The following is a 15330-nucleotide window of genomic DNA, read 5'->3' as shown; positions in this document are numbered from 1 at the left end:
CCATTCAAGGCTTCCTGTGCCTCCAAGTGGAAGGAATTGGACAAAATAAGATCATTTTTTCACCACCAATTCTCAGTTTATACTGGAAATTATGCTCTCATACAGCTGTTAAGGAGAATTTGTCCCACTCCTACAGACTGAGATTTATGTTATTACTAAAGCTGCTTAGAAATACTGCATGAAATAAATACTCCACAGAAAATTGTAATTTTCTTAAGAACTGGAAAACTTCCAGAAAGCATCCAGAAATTTAATTTTGAAAATTTTAAAAAAATAATAATTATAAAAAAAGAAACCTGAGAGTGTTGAAAAGTCTAGTTTGGATTTTTTCCAGTAGATTCCAGTTTTCATTTTGAAAGTTAATAATTTGGTTTTTAGCCTAGCATTGCAAATACAAATATTTACATATAAATATGTATTAAAAATTAAACCCTCATTTATGCCACAGCCAAGGAGATTTTCCTTTGTTTCAAAGCATTTTTCTAGGTTTTAAATTTTCATGTTTCATCTCAAAGTAGAATAAAGCAAAAATTAAAAAGTCCTAATGTTGGAAGTCTGCTTCTCCTTGAAGTTTAAGGCAACAAAACATCATTAAAACATATATATTAATAGGAACTGTGGAGTAGAAAGCCCTGAAATAACTGCATTACCAGTTGCATTTTGATAAATCTGAACATTTAGACTGATGTCCTGGGCTTTCACTTTAATGGAATGGATGCCTAATATGAATTATTATTACTGTTGGATATCTAAGTTTGGGTGTGCAGTATCAAAATACATTTTTTTGCCACCTGATTATAGTTTTGTGGCTTTTGTGTGGTGTTGGATAAAATCCAGCTCAATGTTTTGGACTGGTATCACAAAAAGCAGAATAACATCAACATCCTCTTAGTAGCTACATACAGGTAGTAAATAAGATGGTGATTTTGAATATGGAAAAAAGAATTCCTCACACCACTGTCTGGGGCAAAACATTCCACTTTAGCACTTCTTTTTATCAAAAATGTCCTCAGATTGTCTTTTCCAGAGAGCATCCTACAAACCCCTGAGGAATCCTTATTTTGTAAACACAGAACTGAAAACCAGAATTGTGAACACCTGAATTAATGAAATTTTGCTTTCTATAGCATTGCACTGTCTGCTTAGGGCTTTCTGCAGCAATAATCTGAGGTCCTTGATTCTCATGTTTCCTCCCATTTTCTCCCCCCATCATTTTCCCTGCTCATTCCTGATTATCTGAGCTCGTTTGTTACTCCAGGAGAAATGCAGAGTGCAATGGGCTGGTTCCTGTGTGGGTACTCTGGCCACACAGCCTCTGACTTCACAAATTTCTCTCCTTAGGACACTGATTTGAGCCACTCTTCTCCCACCCAGACAATTTTCCATCAAACTCCATCTATTCACCATCCTTAAGACCTTTTCTCTCTGTCAGATGGTTTTAAAATAGGTCAGCTGATTAATATGTGTTTGAAAAGAAAAAAGGGGCAGATTTACTGTGATCATTCCCTCAGAAAACCAGTCCAGAAGGTAAATCCCAGAGTATGCTTCTGTTCTCTGCTATCTGCAAGTGCAGTAACATTGGTATTGTATAACCATTGCAGGTTATATTATATATACATTATTCATAAATAAACCCTTTCTGGGATTTCCACAGTGCCATGGAGCTTGTTTTCCTGTATGATTTCCCACAAACGGCTTTCGGGTGTATCTGGGCTTTGTCCTTGTTGCTGGTGATTTAATCAGAGCTCCTTTATAGGCTGAAAGCCATAAATAGGTTTTCCCAAGATTTCTGCATTGGTTTGGATGAGTTTTCCCTCTTTCTGATGTGTTAGAATATTGATTGCTGCTTTTCAGTGTCTGCTTTTCCCAGCAGCCACTCTCAGTGTCCCAGGAATGGGGACACACTCTGGGGTACTCAGGATCAGCTTTGGCCATTTAGGCATGAGCTAACATCAGTAGTGACCGTGCTGTGGTGTCTTTCTACCAGACACACACTCTGCAGAAGCCAAATTAAAAATAATAAAAAAAAAACCCTGGGTCATATTTGCCCTTTTTATACCTCTAATCAATTCTTTATGTATAATGCAGTAAGTACATCCTTTCACATGACCCTTATGTATATTTGATCAGTCATTTACATTCCCCTGTGCTAAGATGGGCTCTTGCTAATTCCTTTGTAAGACACTTGGTGGACTCTGGGCATGATTTTCATCAGCCTGATACAGCCCTATTCTTTAATATCCCTCCCTTCAATCTACAATTATTACATTATCTTTTACTCATATCTTTTAGAATATCCTGAGTTAGAAGGCACCCACAATGATCATTAAATCCTAGGTAGTACTGTTTTTGTGCCTGTATTAGGCTGCAATTCAAGCTTGCAAAAGCTTGAAGTTTGATTAGAAAAATACCTTCTGTAATTTATTTGTGCAAATTTGGTAAAACAAAGACCTTGGGGACAGCATCTTGACTCTACTCAGGTTTCTTTTCAGCTTCACAGGTCTCTAAAAGGACTTGCAATTTGTTGTCCTTTGTTTAACATGGGTTGCACCAGTTTGAGCTAGATGCCAGGCTTCAGCATGTTCTTAGGTTTATCATCTCTCTGTGTTCCAGCCCTTGAGCAGCAGCGTGTCTCCCTTTGCTCTTTATGTCACTCACTTCCACCTAGATTAATTTGTATTGCTGTTTATGAATGTTATTTAGGGGAAAAAAAATAAAAATAAAAAAAAGTTTAGCACTTTGAAGCCTGCCAAAAATTGCTGTAGACTCTAGAAGGACTCTCAGAATAAAAAAGCATGAATATTAACTCATGGAATTAGACTGATGGGACACCTAAAACTGAAATAATGTGTTCTGTTGGAGCAGATTTTATCTCAGCTAACCCATACAATGTCAATTATATTATGGATAGACATTTATATAATGTTTTCAGTCTGGGGCTTCAAATCTCTCTACTCAAGGATATGCATAGGTTGCTTCTTTATAGAATGTAAATGCTTTGAGGGAAACACAGGACTTCCTCCAAAAGAGGAAATCTTCTCATCATCTTCTTGCAGCAAAGCTTCTATCTCACACCCAGACCAGATGACTTGCAAATGCTGTAGGGAGGGCCAGCAGCACCTAGAAATTCAACCTTGGTGCTCTAAATCATAATTAACTGACTTATTTTTTTACTTTATCCTCTCTTTGCTATGCTCTGTTGCTCTGTGAGGACAGGCAAGGCTTACTGTCCAGTTTTAGAAGAATAATCTGAAGCTCAGGAAATAAAGTTGCTTCTGAAGGTGAAGCTGCCTCACTTGAGGTATTCTGTGTTCTGCCAGCATTAGGAGGTAACATGCAGCATCTGAATATTAAGATATAAGCCCAAGGGAAGCATAAGGACTCAAAAAGCAAAACAAAATCTTCAGTGGAAAACAGTGAACACAATTCTAATCAAAATTAATATATATTAAATAACAAACTCCTTTCCCAAAGACAATGAAGAGAAATTGAAAATGAAAAGAAATAAGAATCTCATGCTGAGGGGACAGGGGGAAGAGGAAGGAGAGAACTCTGAAAATTCACACCAGCTGATGTCAGTTATAGAAATCAGCTGGTGATACAAAGGAGTGGTTTTCATTCAGCCTCCCTTACAGTCACTGGACAGTTCATTTCTGAGGGGTGACTTGGGGTTTCAAGGATGTGTTTTGTATAAGCCCTTTGTACACAGGGAGTCATGAACAGTCTGCTTTCTAATTTAGGCACCCTGAAGACAGATTTGTGTGGGGAGTCCTTTGACTTTCCAGCTACCCACTGGAGCCAGTCGATGGTGCAGCATTCGGGACATTTCTGGGGGGCTGGGGAAGTGTGTTCTCCTTCTCTGATGTGCCCTTTGTTGCACACAAGAGGGCATTGGGTAAGGATATAAATCCTGAAGGGGAATTTTTTTAATTTTCAAGATCTGTATAATTTAAATAGGGGAAGAAAACAGAGAATAAAAGGGTCACAGACCTTCCTGAGCTCACATGAGGCTGTGAGAGTTTGTAAGAGCTGATGCAGTGTTCTGAGGATGAAAAACTTCACACAAGTGTGAAGTAGTAGCAGAGCATCCAAGGAGGTTGGAACTTCTGAATTTCTGAAATTCTGACTTTAGTATTGCAGGAATGTTTATTAAGATTTGTTTTGCAAAGGCAGAGTTGAAGCAAGGTCACACTTAAACAGATGATCCACAGGAGTCTGTGCTGTATTACCAAAAAGGAGTTTTTGGCTGTTTCCAAGGGGAAGTGCAGTGTTATTGCTGAGATTGCCCCATTCTGTTGCATGAAAATACATCTTGACAAAATGCTGGCATTTTTTAAAGGGAGCCAGCCACAAATTAATCTAAACCTCTTTCAACCTAAGGCCACCTGTGGCATCAGCTCTTGCTTGTGAGAAACTCAGCACCTTTTCCTTGTTGCTTAATAGGTTTGATTTTCACCTGCAGTGACACCAAAAGCAGTCTATCAAATGCTAATACAGATTTATTTCTGTGCCAGGGCTACATGTTTATGCCTTGTATTCATTTAATATGGGTGCACTGCATTGTGTGTAGCTCTTTTTCTAGATTTGTAGCTGTTTTGTAGTTTTTGCAGCCTGTACAAAGGTGTTAGGCTGGAGTCTGGTGTGATACTGGCATAGAAGGCAGAGATAGCAATGCTCCTGTTGGAGTCTGGGGCACAGAGTGTGTGCCCTTGTCTCTGAAACCTGGCTCTGACATCCAAGAAAACACTGAAATTTCATATAATACCATAGAAACAACTATTAAAGTTAAATAGAAAAGTTAAAACTGTGAGTGTGTAAATTAGAGAGTTTTCTTGAGTCACTAAGTGAAAAAAATTAAAGTTTAGAGTTTAAACGAGTTTAAAGAACAGAAGACAAGATGGAAGATTTAGGATATTGTCCCTTGACTTTCTTCTTTCTTCATCATCTTCTTCAAGAGGTTTTTGGGTAGTAGTAAGTGATTGGATAGAAAATGCCACAGTGCAGCACACAGGTGTTGGATCACTGGGTCACAAAGAAAAATAATTTACGTCTCTATTGTTAATTAGGTGAAAATAAGTATAAAGATAAAAGAGCTGCCTATTTCAAAGCCATTTTGTGCCATTTGAGTCAATTTGAGGCAGGAGATGGTGGATTGAACTTGAGCAGAAATTCTGGGGAAGACCTGCCAAGTCTTCTGATAAGATATTAATAAACACGAGAAACAAGAACCTAACGAGCCTTTAAAGTATCCTTCCTGACACAGAACTAAAATAAACAAAACTCTCTGTGAGGGAGTATTGAAGAACTCAGCCCTAAAAGGACTGAGATCGAGCAACATGCTCCTCTTGATGGAGTCCTCTGCTCTTCAGCCTCACTGAATTTATGGGAGTAGGGACACTAAACATCACCAAGGTGGTCTGAAAGAGCTGTGAGCCCCTGGCATGCTGATCAATATTTCCACTTTCTGTCTGCTCCCATTTGGTAGAATAACTGGTGTATTTACCTCAGGAAAGGACTTGTAGTAAAATCTTCAAAAATCTGATCTAAAGAATTAGAGAAAATGCACTGTTATTTGAATTACAATCAATAAGGATTTTGATTTGAACTTCTTTGAACAAACATCTTTGTCTCCCTCAAAGTGCACTTCTAGGTGTTTATCACTGTGACATTGAGGTTTTTATAGTGCTCTGAAGTGCTCCAGAGGAAATGGTGAGTGCTTTAATACTGCTGATTTACTCTTTTGGGTCCGCAGTAATTTCCTTACTGCCTAATTATAAGGCTTGGTTTAATTTACTCTACACATAATGTTTACTGATGCACATATGGTGCCATATTTCAGGAAACTATGCCCATATCAGGTAGTTTTGGGTAAGGCTTCAGTGTGTAACATTTTCATCAAACAAAGAAAACATAATACTCATCATGGATTTTTTTTCCTCTGGCAAAAGCCACAGTGTAGTAACCATGGCTCTTTTTACTTTTTGAAGTAGGGACTTGATTTTATCTTTTTTTTTTAATTTCTTTTTTCTTTTTTAAACTGAAAAAATTGAGCAGAGGGTTGGCCTTTCAAAGTGCCTTGAGAAGAATTAGGAGGCAAAACTCAGTGACAGCTCTATTGCACTGGATGAGATTACTGCACATAGTTTGTGTATTATTCCTCAAATAATGAGCCCTTGTAAAACTTCAGATATTTCAACAAATCTTTTGTGTTTAGAAGATGCCTACCTCTATAATCACTGCAGAGGAATAGGCATGGAGCTTTTTAAAATCTTTTTGATAAAAGACACTGTAAATGTGGGAGAAGCTCAGTGGAAGTGTATATTTATAATTTTTCTACATTATAAATAAAAATACCCACAAAATAGACAAAAAAAAGACAAAAAAGCCACCAGAAATGTATTTCAAGAGATTTCTGTTGATAATAGTTTTACAAAAAGAATCTTTCACTGTTCTGTAGTGTCATCTCAAGAATGACCTATAGTCATATCCACTAAAGGAACTTACAGAATTTTGAATTCATAAGAACAGCTTCAAATGTTGGTGTTCATTATCAATAATGCAGTAGCATGAGGTAGGGAGCACCATAAATGCAGAGGAAAACATAATCCTTTTCCAAAAACTTCTCTAATTCAATCTTCTTAATGGCTTTATGAGCAGTGAAAAAGTACATAGAGTTTAATTGCCAAATGGGATTTCAACATTACATTTGTTTCTTAATTGACATTAATTTTGTTCACTAACTCTATTTCTAAGTGTTATGAAATATCTTTAATGTGATGTTCTACTTGTAATTAAGCAACCAGATACAAAAGGTTTTGTTTCCAATTCTTACTGTGCAAAAATGACTGCAAAGGAGAAGAAAAGAAAGTATAAGTGAAATGAGAAAAAAAGACAAGAAAACCCCCAACAAAACAAACCCAAGAACAAAACCCAGACTGATCTCGCTGCTGTAAGGGCTTTTTGAAAGGCATGGATGATAATTGATAGTATCAGATATCAATCATCTCTCTCCATGGGGCAGGATCTGCTGGTGACTTTGAGTGACTCTTGGACAGGATGATGAGAAATCCATTTTTGCAGCACACAATCAATTTTTAATCTTGTTTCAGCCATTGTCTGGCACTTCAGCAGACAGGTCTACCCAAGAGCTGTCATCAGCTTCCACTGGGCTCTTGGAGAAGCTGATGACAATATCTACCATGCCAGGCTGTTCATGCCTGGGTTAGGTGGGACTGCCAGTGTGACATTTACTGTATTAAACCTGTAAGGCTTATTGGATCTGACTGCTCATAGTGAGGATAACTTCATTAAGAGTTTTCGTAGAAAATTTCCTTCCCTTCCTGACCAAATTGCTATTTCATCTTCCCAAACCAGCATTTCCCCCATTTTATTTATTTACTGTATTTCATTAAAAACAAAACCCATAAAGCTCCAAAGCCACTCTACTTGATTTCAGTATCATTTCAACAGGACCTGAGACAGTAGATGATTATATACTATGATTATATACTATATAATATTATATATTATATTCAATAGGTTGTGGTTCTTAGTTTAATCTTTGGATTTTAAATTCAATATCTCTATTCTTCCTCATTTCCCTCTCCTTTGTCCCACCTCTTTTACATCAGACCCTTTAGGTTTGCAGTTTTGGTGACATTTTTGACACTTTACCATTCTCTTCAGTTTTCACAAGGTTATTTTTCAAAGTCTTACCTTTTTTTATTTAATCTGCTGGGATAACCTATAGTTTCACCCTTCTTTGTTCCTACATGTAATTTCCTGTTCTGCACTTTCATATTCTCATATTTACTTTATCACAATTCTGCCCTCTCAGGTAATACAGGATGCAAAAGTTAATCACTGTCTTTTCACTCTTGGCTTATTTTGACTTCCCTAATACTTTTTATTGCCTGCTCAATTCCTACCTGTATTTCTGATTTTTCCACATTTTTAATGGGGATCTCCGTGCTGCCCTCTACCTGTTAATCCCCTGTGTAATTCTTCATTTAAATATTTAATTGAATCCCAGCACTGCCATTGGAGTTGGGCCTTTATTGTTCTATCCAGATATGAAAGACAGATTTTCCTTGATAATCTTCACATGTTTGTGGGGTATGTGGTCATTATTCCCCCAAACATATAATTTTTTTTTCTCTGCTTTTATGTAACTGCACTAATATTTCTAGCAAGCCTGAAAAATGTTTTTTTTGAAAAGGTAGTAAAAAATCTTTCTGTCATGAAAATTGATAAACCATCCACTACAGGCCCTCAAAAAAAACCCCATCAAACAAACAAAAAAAATTAAAACAATGGGGATTAAGTACCTTAGCACTTGGTAACTGGGTTCTTCCATGCTTTGGGCCATGAACCATTTTGAGGAATCCTTTATAGTGGCCTATGACTAGGAGGAACATTTCTCTGTCTGTTTCTTATAGTCTTTCAAATTTTTGGTCAAAAATTATCACTTCAACTTGCTTTCTGTTAGCAAATTCACTCCAAATCTTTTCCTGATTATGGAAGCTTCTCTGTAGAGAGAGGAAAACTCACATATGGAAAAATATTTTAAACAGTTTGAACTAAAAGAGAGCAGTTTTAGGTTAGATTTTAGGAAGAAATTGTTTCCTTTGAGGGTGGGCAGGCCCTGGCACAGGGTGCCCAGAGAAGCTGTAGTTGCCCCTGGATCCCTGGAAGTGCCCAAGGCCAGGCTGGATGGGGCTTGGAGCAACCTGGGCTAGTGGAAGAGGGGTTGGAACTGGATGATCTTTAAGATTCAGGCCATTTCTAATTATTACCTGTATTTGTAGCAGCATTTCTTCCTGATTTATCTTTGGCTCAAATTATACTTTTTTTTTTTTTTAATTTTTTTTTAATGTAATATATTCCATAGATCTGTAGTTTGAGTGTCCAAGTGTGACACATACTCTAAATATGAGTCTTTTTTGCTATTTAATTCACCAAGACACAACTGGTGGTGTTGCTGTCCCCATCCCCCACGTTACCATTCTTTGGTCACATCCTCGTGTGACACAGTCTGCAGAACTGACCGAGACTTTCTCTTTAGCACCATACTGCAGCAGCTTCTAATGGTCACTGCCTTATTCTCCAGAACTCAATTTCACAGCGTACTGGAGGTGACACACCTTAACTGCAGTGGAGCAGGCTTTATTTTCATCCCTTTCAATTGAATTAATGCCTGTTTGGGAGCGCTCTGCAGGTGCGAACTGGAGCTGGGCTGCAACGCACATCAAATGGAAAATGGTGAATAAGGTGCTCCTTGGTAAACTTTTGTTACAGGCAGCTCTGTACTGCCAGGCTTTATAAAGTTTAACAATCTGTTGGAGTCATTAATCTCCTGCTGTGCCTTTACCTTCCAGTGGCAGGATTAGACATCTAATTCTCTACTAGACTGTAAGTAGCACTGAGACATTTTGGTTTTAAAATTGTTATATAGCCATGGAAAACATCGTTTTGGTGGGCATTTAACCTCTTTGAGCTCAATTATGGCTGTGAACTGACAATGATAAAACAGCCCTAAACAGTGCTTAGAACAGTAGAGCATGATGCTATCAAAAACAGCAACTTGACTGTGCACCATAAAGTGACAAAATTGACTGAACTGGAAAGACATAAAATCTGCCTGTGCTGCTGCCTTCATGCTTTCAAAAATATTTTCAGGTTTTCATGTTTTCCTTCAATATTTTTTGTTGAACTGGCAAATTTATTAGTCTGTTAGCTTTATGTACATTAATAAAGTTTTCTCTCTAACAAAATGAATTAAGGAAGACCTTAATTTAACATGCTTCCTGCTCTAATAAATGAAGTTTCATGTGGTGGAATTTGTGCTTTGAATTCATCTCTAAATTAAAAATCCAGTGGGGGGAAAAAATATCCTAAAGTGTTGTCTTATGAGTAATAGTGTGTGTCATAATATTTACATCAGAACACAGCATAAATTAAGGCATTGCAAAGGAATTTGTTAATGCAGGTGTGTGAGCAAAGCTCTGGTGCTGGTTTTGGAATAAAACACAATGGGCTTTTGCTGCTTGCTTTGTGACCATTCAAATTCAGGTCACAGCCTTCTCCCATTCCCTTCTGAACTGACATTACCTGGATGAAACTGAAATCTCTGGGTGCACAAGCCATCACTTAGACTGAACTTTGTTGCAGCATGCACAGGAGCACACAGGATTGCTTTTCCAGTAGTTATTTACCTTGATGAATAGCCCTAATTGGATCAAATAGACTGGTAATGGTGAACCAGTATTTTTAAATGTCTTGTCTTGTGCCATTAATATTACCTTGTCATGTATCCATTTGAGCTCTGGGATGAATGTCTTGCCTTCATACTGCTGTCACATTTAACAAATGATTTTGTCAAGTCGTTCTTTATGGCTTGTGGTGAAGGATGGCAAAATTTGTGGTCTCTTGTGTATGTAAAACCCTTTAACTCTACCTTTCAACTTCAACACAAGGGCATCCTAAAACTCAGATAACAAATTCCTAAAGAAATTATAACGCCTGCTTACAAGGAGGGGGGCAAAAATATTCTACTGACATCTCTGATTAACACAGCAGAAGAAAAATAGAGTGTATTAATTTTGTATTTATTAAACTGGTGACAGTCAGAATTCAGATTTTTTTTTCAGCTGCTGCAATTATGAACCTCAGACAACAACACACTGTTACCATTAGAACCAAATATCCATTTTATTCATTCATTCATTTTGATTCAGAAAGAGCTCTACTGTATATTTACAACCCCCAAATTGCTGGTTAGCTGATGCTCTTGCTGTCCTTTTTATTGATTTCTGGTATGTGGTTGTAGGCTATTTGATGAAAATAAGCTGCTTACTTGAACATCCTGAGACTACTGTTACAATTCCACGGGGCATATTGTTATAACCCGATCTATAGCACCACATTACCTTAGATTAAAAATTGAATTGCTTGTTCATTGAATAAATACAAGCCTTTGGAACAGATCCCTCCTTATGGCAGGATACAAACAGAAAAGTGTCAGTGCTCATTTAGCATTTAAAGTAAGGTTTTTTTAGTGCAGTGGGCAGTAGGTTTTTCACTGGCACATGCTGAACTTGAGCAAGCAGAAGTTTTTAAGGATCTTTCACTGAGAATGAGCTGGAAGCCACATTGGATTTTTAAAAGCTTCATGTGTTCTTTTGGAAATGCTGCCATTTGGCTTTTTTCGGTACAAGGGGCATCAAAGTCTAACTATGGGTACACAAATGAGGCACCTGACCTAGAATTTGCCAGCAAGCCCTGGGAAATGGATGTCTGCAGAGGAGAATGATGCAAATTTATGATGCACCTTCTCTGGCAGTATTTCTCCCTTAATGGTGGCTGTAGGTGAAACTCTTGATTTAAGAGGGAATCACAGAATATCCTGAGTGGGACCCACAAGGATCATTGAGTCCAACTCCTGGTTGTCCTGCACAGAGCAACACCAAGAATCCCTCCATGTGTCTGATTTTTTTAAGTTAAATTTTTTTTATAAATATTGACTGGAAATCTATCCACCATAGAACACAGGGTGCTGTGCTGCTGCACTGTTCTCTGACACTGAGAATCTTACAATATTTTTTTTCTTCTTTTTCTTGCAACGTTTTGATGTACTTGGAACAATATTAGTTGTTATATTGAGATGGTACCTTTGAAAGCTGTTCATAGATCAGGGTCTCATTGTGTATGAGGTGCTGTGCAAATAGACCCAAAGCGTGGTCTGAAAGACTTTTAATATAAGAATAAAATAAGAGTCAGCAAGTGGATAGCAGCAGATTGATGAGAGAAAAAATAAAGAGTACAAGATGGAGATGTAATAGCTGGTAGCAAACACACACCAGCTTCCAAACTGTTGGCAGGTCTCTGATAGATGATTCTTTTCTTCTTTTTGTCTTCTTTCCTCCCCCTGTTTGTATGTGTTACTGAGTTAGCTATTCTGAGTCCCTTTAATCATTTTGAAAGTGGGAAAAAAACTTTCCAGGTTGAATCTGAGTAGAATTAATTTTTAAGGAGGATTGAGAACTGCTTAATACATTGACTGCATCAGTTGTGATGGAAATAAAAGGAATACCTCCTGCAAGCACATATATGCTATTTTGCTTTGCTTGTTTTTACTGCACCACTCACAGAATGAAGGAAAATATTCAAAGTTAGCTTTCCCTTTATTCAAATAGAGCTGAGAATTGCTGCCATCAAACAGCAGATGCATCTTGGATTATGTATTTGCAATATCTGACAATAGGCCAGTTCTCAGTGTGATTGGGTGTTTTGATGGCACCTTGTCTAGCTAAAGCTTTCTTGTCTGGGCTGCAGAATAGAGAAAATTATCTCTCTGGATGCTTCATCTAACTAAAAATGCATGGTTTAAGGAGACTAATGGCTACCCAAGCCTCCAAGCTGAATAGCTCCTAGCTTCTGTTTGAGTCTACAGTTTTTCATTCTTAACAACCCAAAGCTGGAGAAAACATAATCAAGATGTTTCTGATCCACAATCCTTCAGAGTAATTAAGCTTCCAGGTAGATTTAAGATTTCAATCATCTTTCTGGCAGTCTTTCAAATTTTAGTGAGGTTTGATTAGTGGTCATTAGTAAGGTGGCAAAGTGTTTAGTGACATCATTTTTGCAGTAATATTGTTTCAAATAGATGTTTATATGGAGTAAGAGGTGTTAAATCTTCAGTAACTTGTAAGTTGTTTTTTTCGTCCTTTATAATAAATTGTAGTATATTTTCTAATCTGCCTGGAAAATGTAAAAAGGTTTTCTGTTTATACTTGTTGGAGCTATTCGAATGGGAATACAAAGCACAAGGCATCTGCTACACAAAATATTAATTATTGCATGGAATACTGTTCACTGGAGGAATTAGAGAAGGCTTAGAAATATTCTGGCTAATATTTTTAATGGTTGCTTGGAGTTAAGCTCCTTAATCCATATTTGGCTTTTTAGTGAGCTGAATTGTTTTTTCAAGCAGTGTGGAGCTTTCAATACTCATCAATTTGCTATGTCTTACATGAGTTATCACCGTCATTCTGTGCAGGTCCATTCAGGCCAGCAGGATTAGGTGTATGTCAGCACAAATCCCAGGAGGGGTTTGCAGAGCCTAGGCCCTCAAGTTTTTAATTTTGCTTGGTGGAAATATTGGAGAAAATAAAGCAAAAAGTCCAAATTCCTACATAACACCGTGAGATGCAGCACGTCAGTGCTTAAATATGAAGAGTGGGATCGTGTGCTGATAAATGTCCTTTATTTACTGCTCTGCTGTCTTCTGTCACAGCTCCGGAAGGCAGTGATGGATCACATATCAGATTCATTCCTGGAGACCAACGTCCCACTGCTGGTTCTCATCGAGGCCGCGAAAAGCGGGAACGAGAAAGAAGTGAAGGAATACGCTCAGGTCTTCCGTGAACACGCCAACAAGTTAGTGGAGGTAAGTGACATTATGGACACAGCCAGATTTCCATCTGGCACCTCGAGGAGAGGCAGGAAAAGTTATATACTGGATAAAACGTTAGATTTGGTGTTGTTCCAGGAGATTTGGTCAATTTGATGCCGGTGATTGCCCAGGAAATGTTTGGATGATGGGCAGAGGAAAGCGCTGTGTTTTAGTAGTTCATTAAAACAATTGAGCATGTTAGAAATGGTGTGACCAGCAGTTTGTCAAAAGACATGAGTGACAAGAAGCAAATTTCAGTTCAGCTTCACTAACAGCACAATGGAGCTGAATGTCTATTGAATAAAAAGCCAAATCGGTGCTTCACAGTCTAGTCCTGACCAAGGACTGCTCTAGACTTAATTATTTCTCAGTCTGAACTAAAATAGGAAAAAGGACCTACAGAGAAGGCACAACCTTAAGAACAGGTATGGTCTGTATTTCATATATAAATATATAAATATATATATATATATATTTATAGTATCTGCTCTTTCTGAAGAGACACACTGTAAAGTCTACCACTGATAATTACAAGTCATCAGGGATGATATTGAAATAGCTTTATTCTGCCACGTAGAGTATAAAATATAATGGTAAATATATAACATTAATATATTATATAAATGTTATAGATTATGTATTCTATATTACATATTATATATTATATATTATGATCTATATAATATTTATAGATATTAGATATTAGATATTAGATATTAGATATTAGATATTTCATATTAGATATGTATTATGTATTATGTACTATGTATATAATACATATATATAAAATATTTGTATATTAAATAAATATAATAAACCTTGGATACTCATGGAATGGACATCTAATAAAATTATGATGAAGTTCATCTCGGTTTGCCCTCCAGCAGGCCAAGAAATATGAAAAATGCTTGTGTTTTTAAAGACAAATATAACTCAGTGATTTGTTCAATAACAGTGTGGCATTTTTCTGTACTAGCAATGTTTTGAAAGCTTTGTAGCCCCTTTGCAAGATATTTTCTTGTCACACAGTGTGCTGTTTAGCAAAGGGAAATGCAATTAGGGAACTGCTGATCTGACAGGTACTGAACTACACCTCTGCATGTCTTGTGTTAAAACAGGATTCATCCTAATTCTGTAGAGCCTGAGCTGAAGCAAAGAGTGAGGGTTTCTTGGTTAATATTGATTAAATCTGGATAGTTCCCTGAAAAATAAGTGTCTGGATGTGTTTTTGCAGTGGGTGTGTGTTTTAAAATGTTCTGGAGCATCTCATTCTTGCCATGCACCAAAGAGGGAGTCAAGGTACCTTATTCTGCTCTGGAAATGAGGTGTTTGCTACAGTACTTAACTTGTAGGTGACTGAAGGAAGGTCTTGGGGGTCTAAAATTTCTGTACAATGCTGAATCCATTAAGGTTTATTGCTGTTGTTTTGCAAGAGGATCACAGAGCTGTCAGCACCCTTCAGTCCCAGCCCCTTTGTGTATGCAAAGATTTATTGCTGCCTCCTTGTGACTGGAGCTGTGGCAATGAAAAAGGAAATAGCTGGTAGGTAATAAAGAGAGGGAAAAAAACCCTAAACAAATGGAAAACCCCTCCACAATGTTTTGTTTGTAGTTATAGTGGCAGTGGAGCTGTAAGCTTATATGCAGTGAACATATGTGGGGTTAGTGTTTTAGCAGTCACATCCTCCACAGATTTGCAACAAAGTGTTGCAATGACAGGTCTAATAGCATTATTAAAAAGTTAAAAATAGCTAAGTAGATATTTTAAAAATTCCAAAGGAGGTAATGGCATAAAAAAAGGAAAAATATCTTTTAGGGGTATAGTTAAAAAAACAAAACAAAACAAAACAAAAAAACCAAAATCTCCTTGCTAGAAGA

General features: G+C 37.3%; 1 protein-coding gene across 2 annotated transcripts in view; it reads left to right on the top strand.

The window, feature by feature from the left end:
• Nucleotides 1–15330, top strand: part of CTNNA2 (catenin alpha 2) — a 405963-nt gene that overhangs the window by 294493 nt on the left and 96140 nt on the right. For both annotated transcript variants that reach the window (XM_015624690.1, XM_015624688.1), the window contains exon 8: nt 13295–13447. In XM_015624690.1, coding sequence (XP_015480176.1) covers nt 13295–13447 — 153 coding nt within the window. The remainder of the gene's footprint in view (nt 1–13294; nt 13448–15330) is intronic.

Source organism: Parus major, chromosome 4, assembly GCF_001522545.3.
Source record: "Parus major isolate Abel chromosome 4, Parus_major1.1, whole genome shotgun sequence".
Taxonomy (NCBI): domain Eukaryota; kingdom Metazoa; phylum Chordata; class Aves; order Passeriformes; family Paridae; genus Parus; species Parus major.
This window is presented reverse-complemented; position numbering and strand designations above follow the sequence as displayed.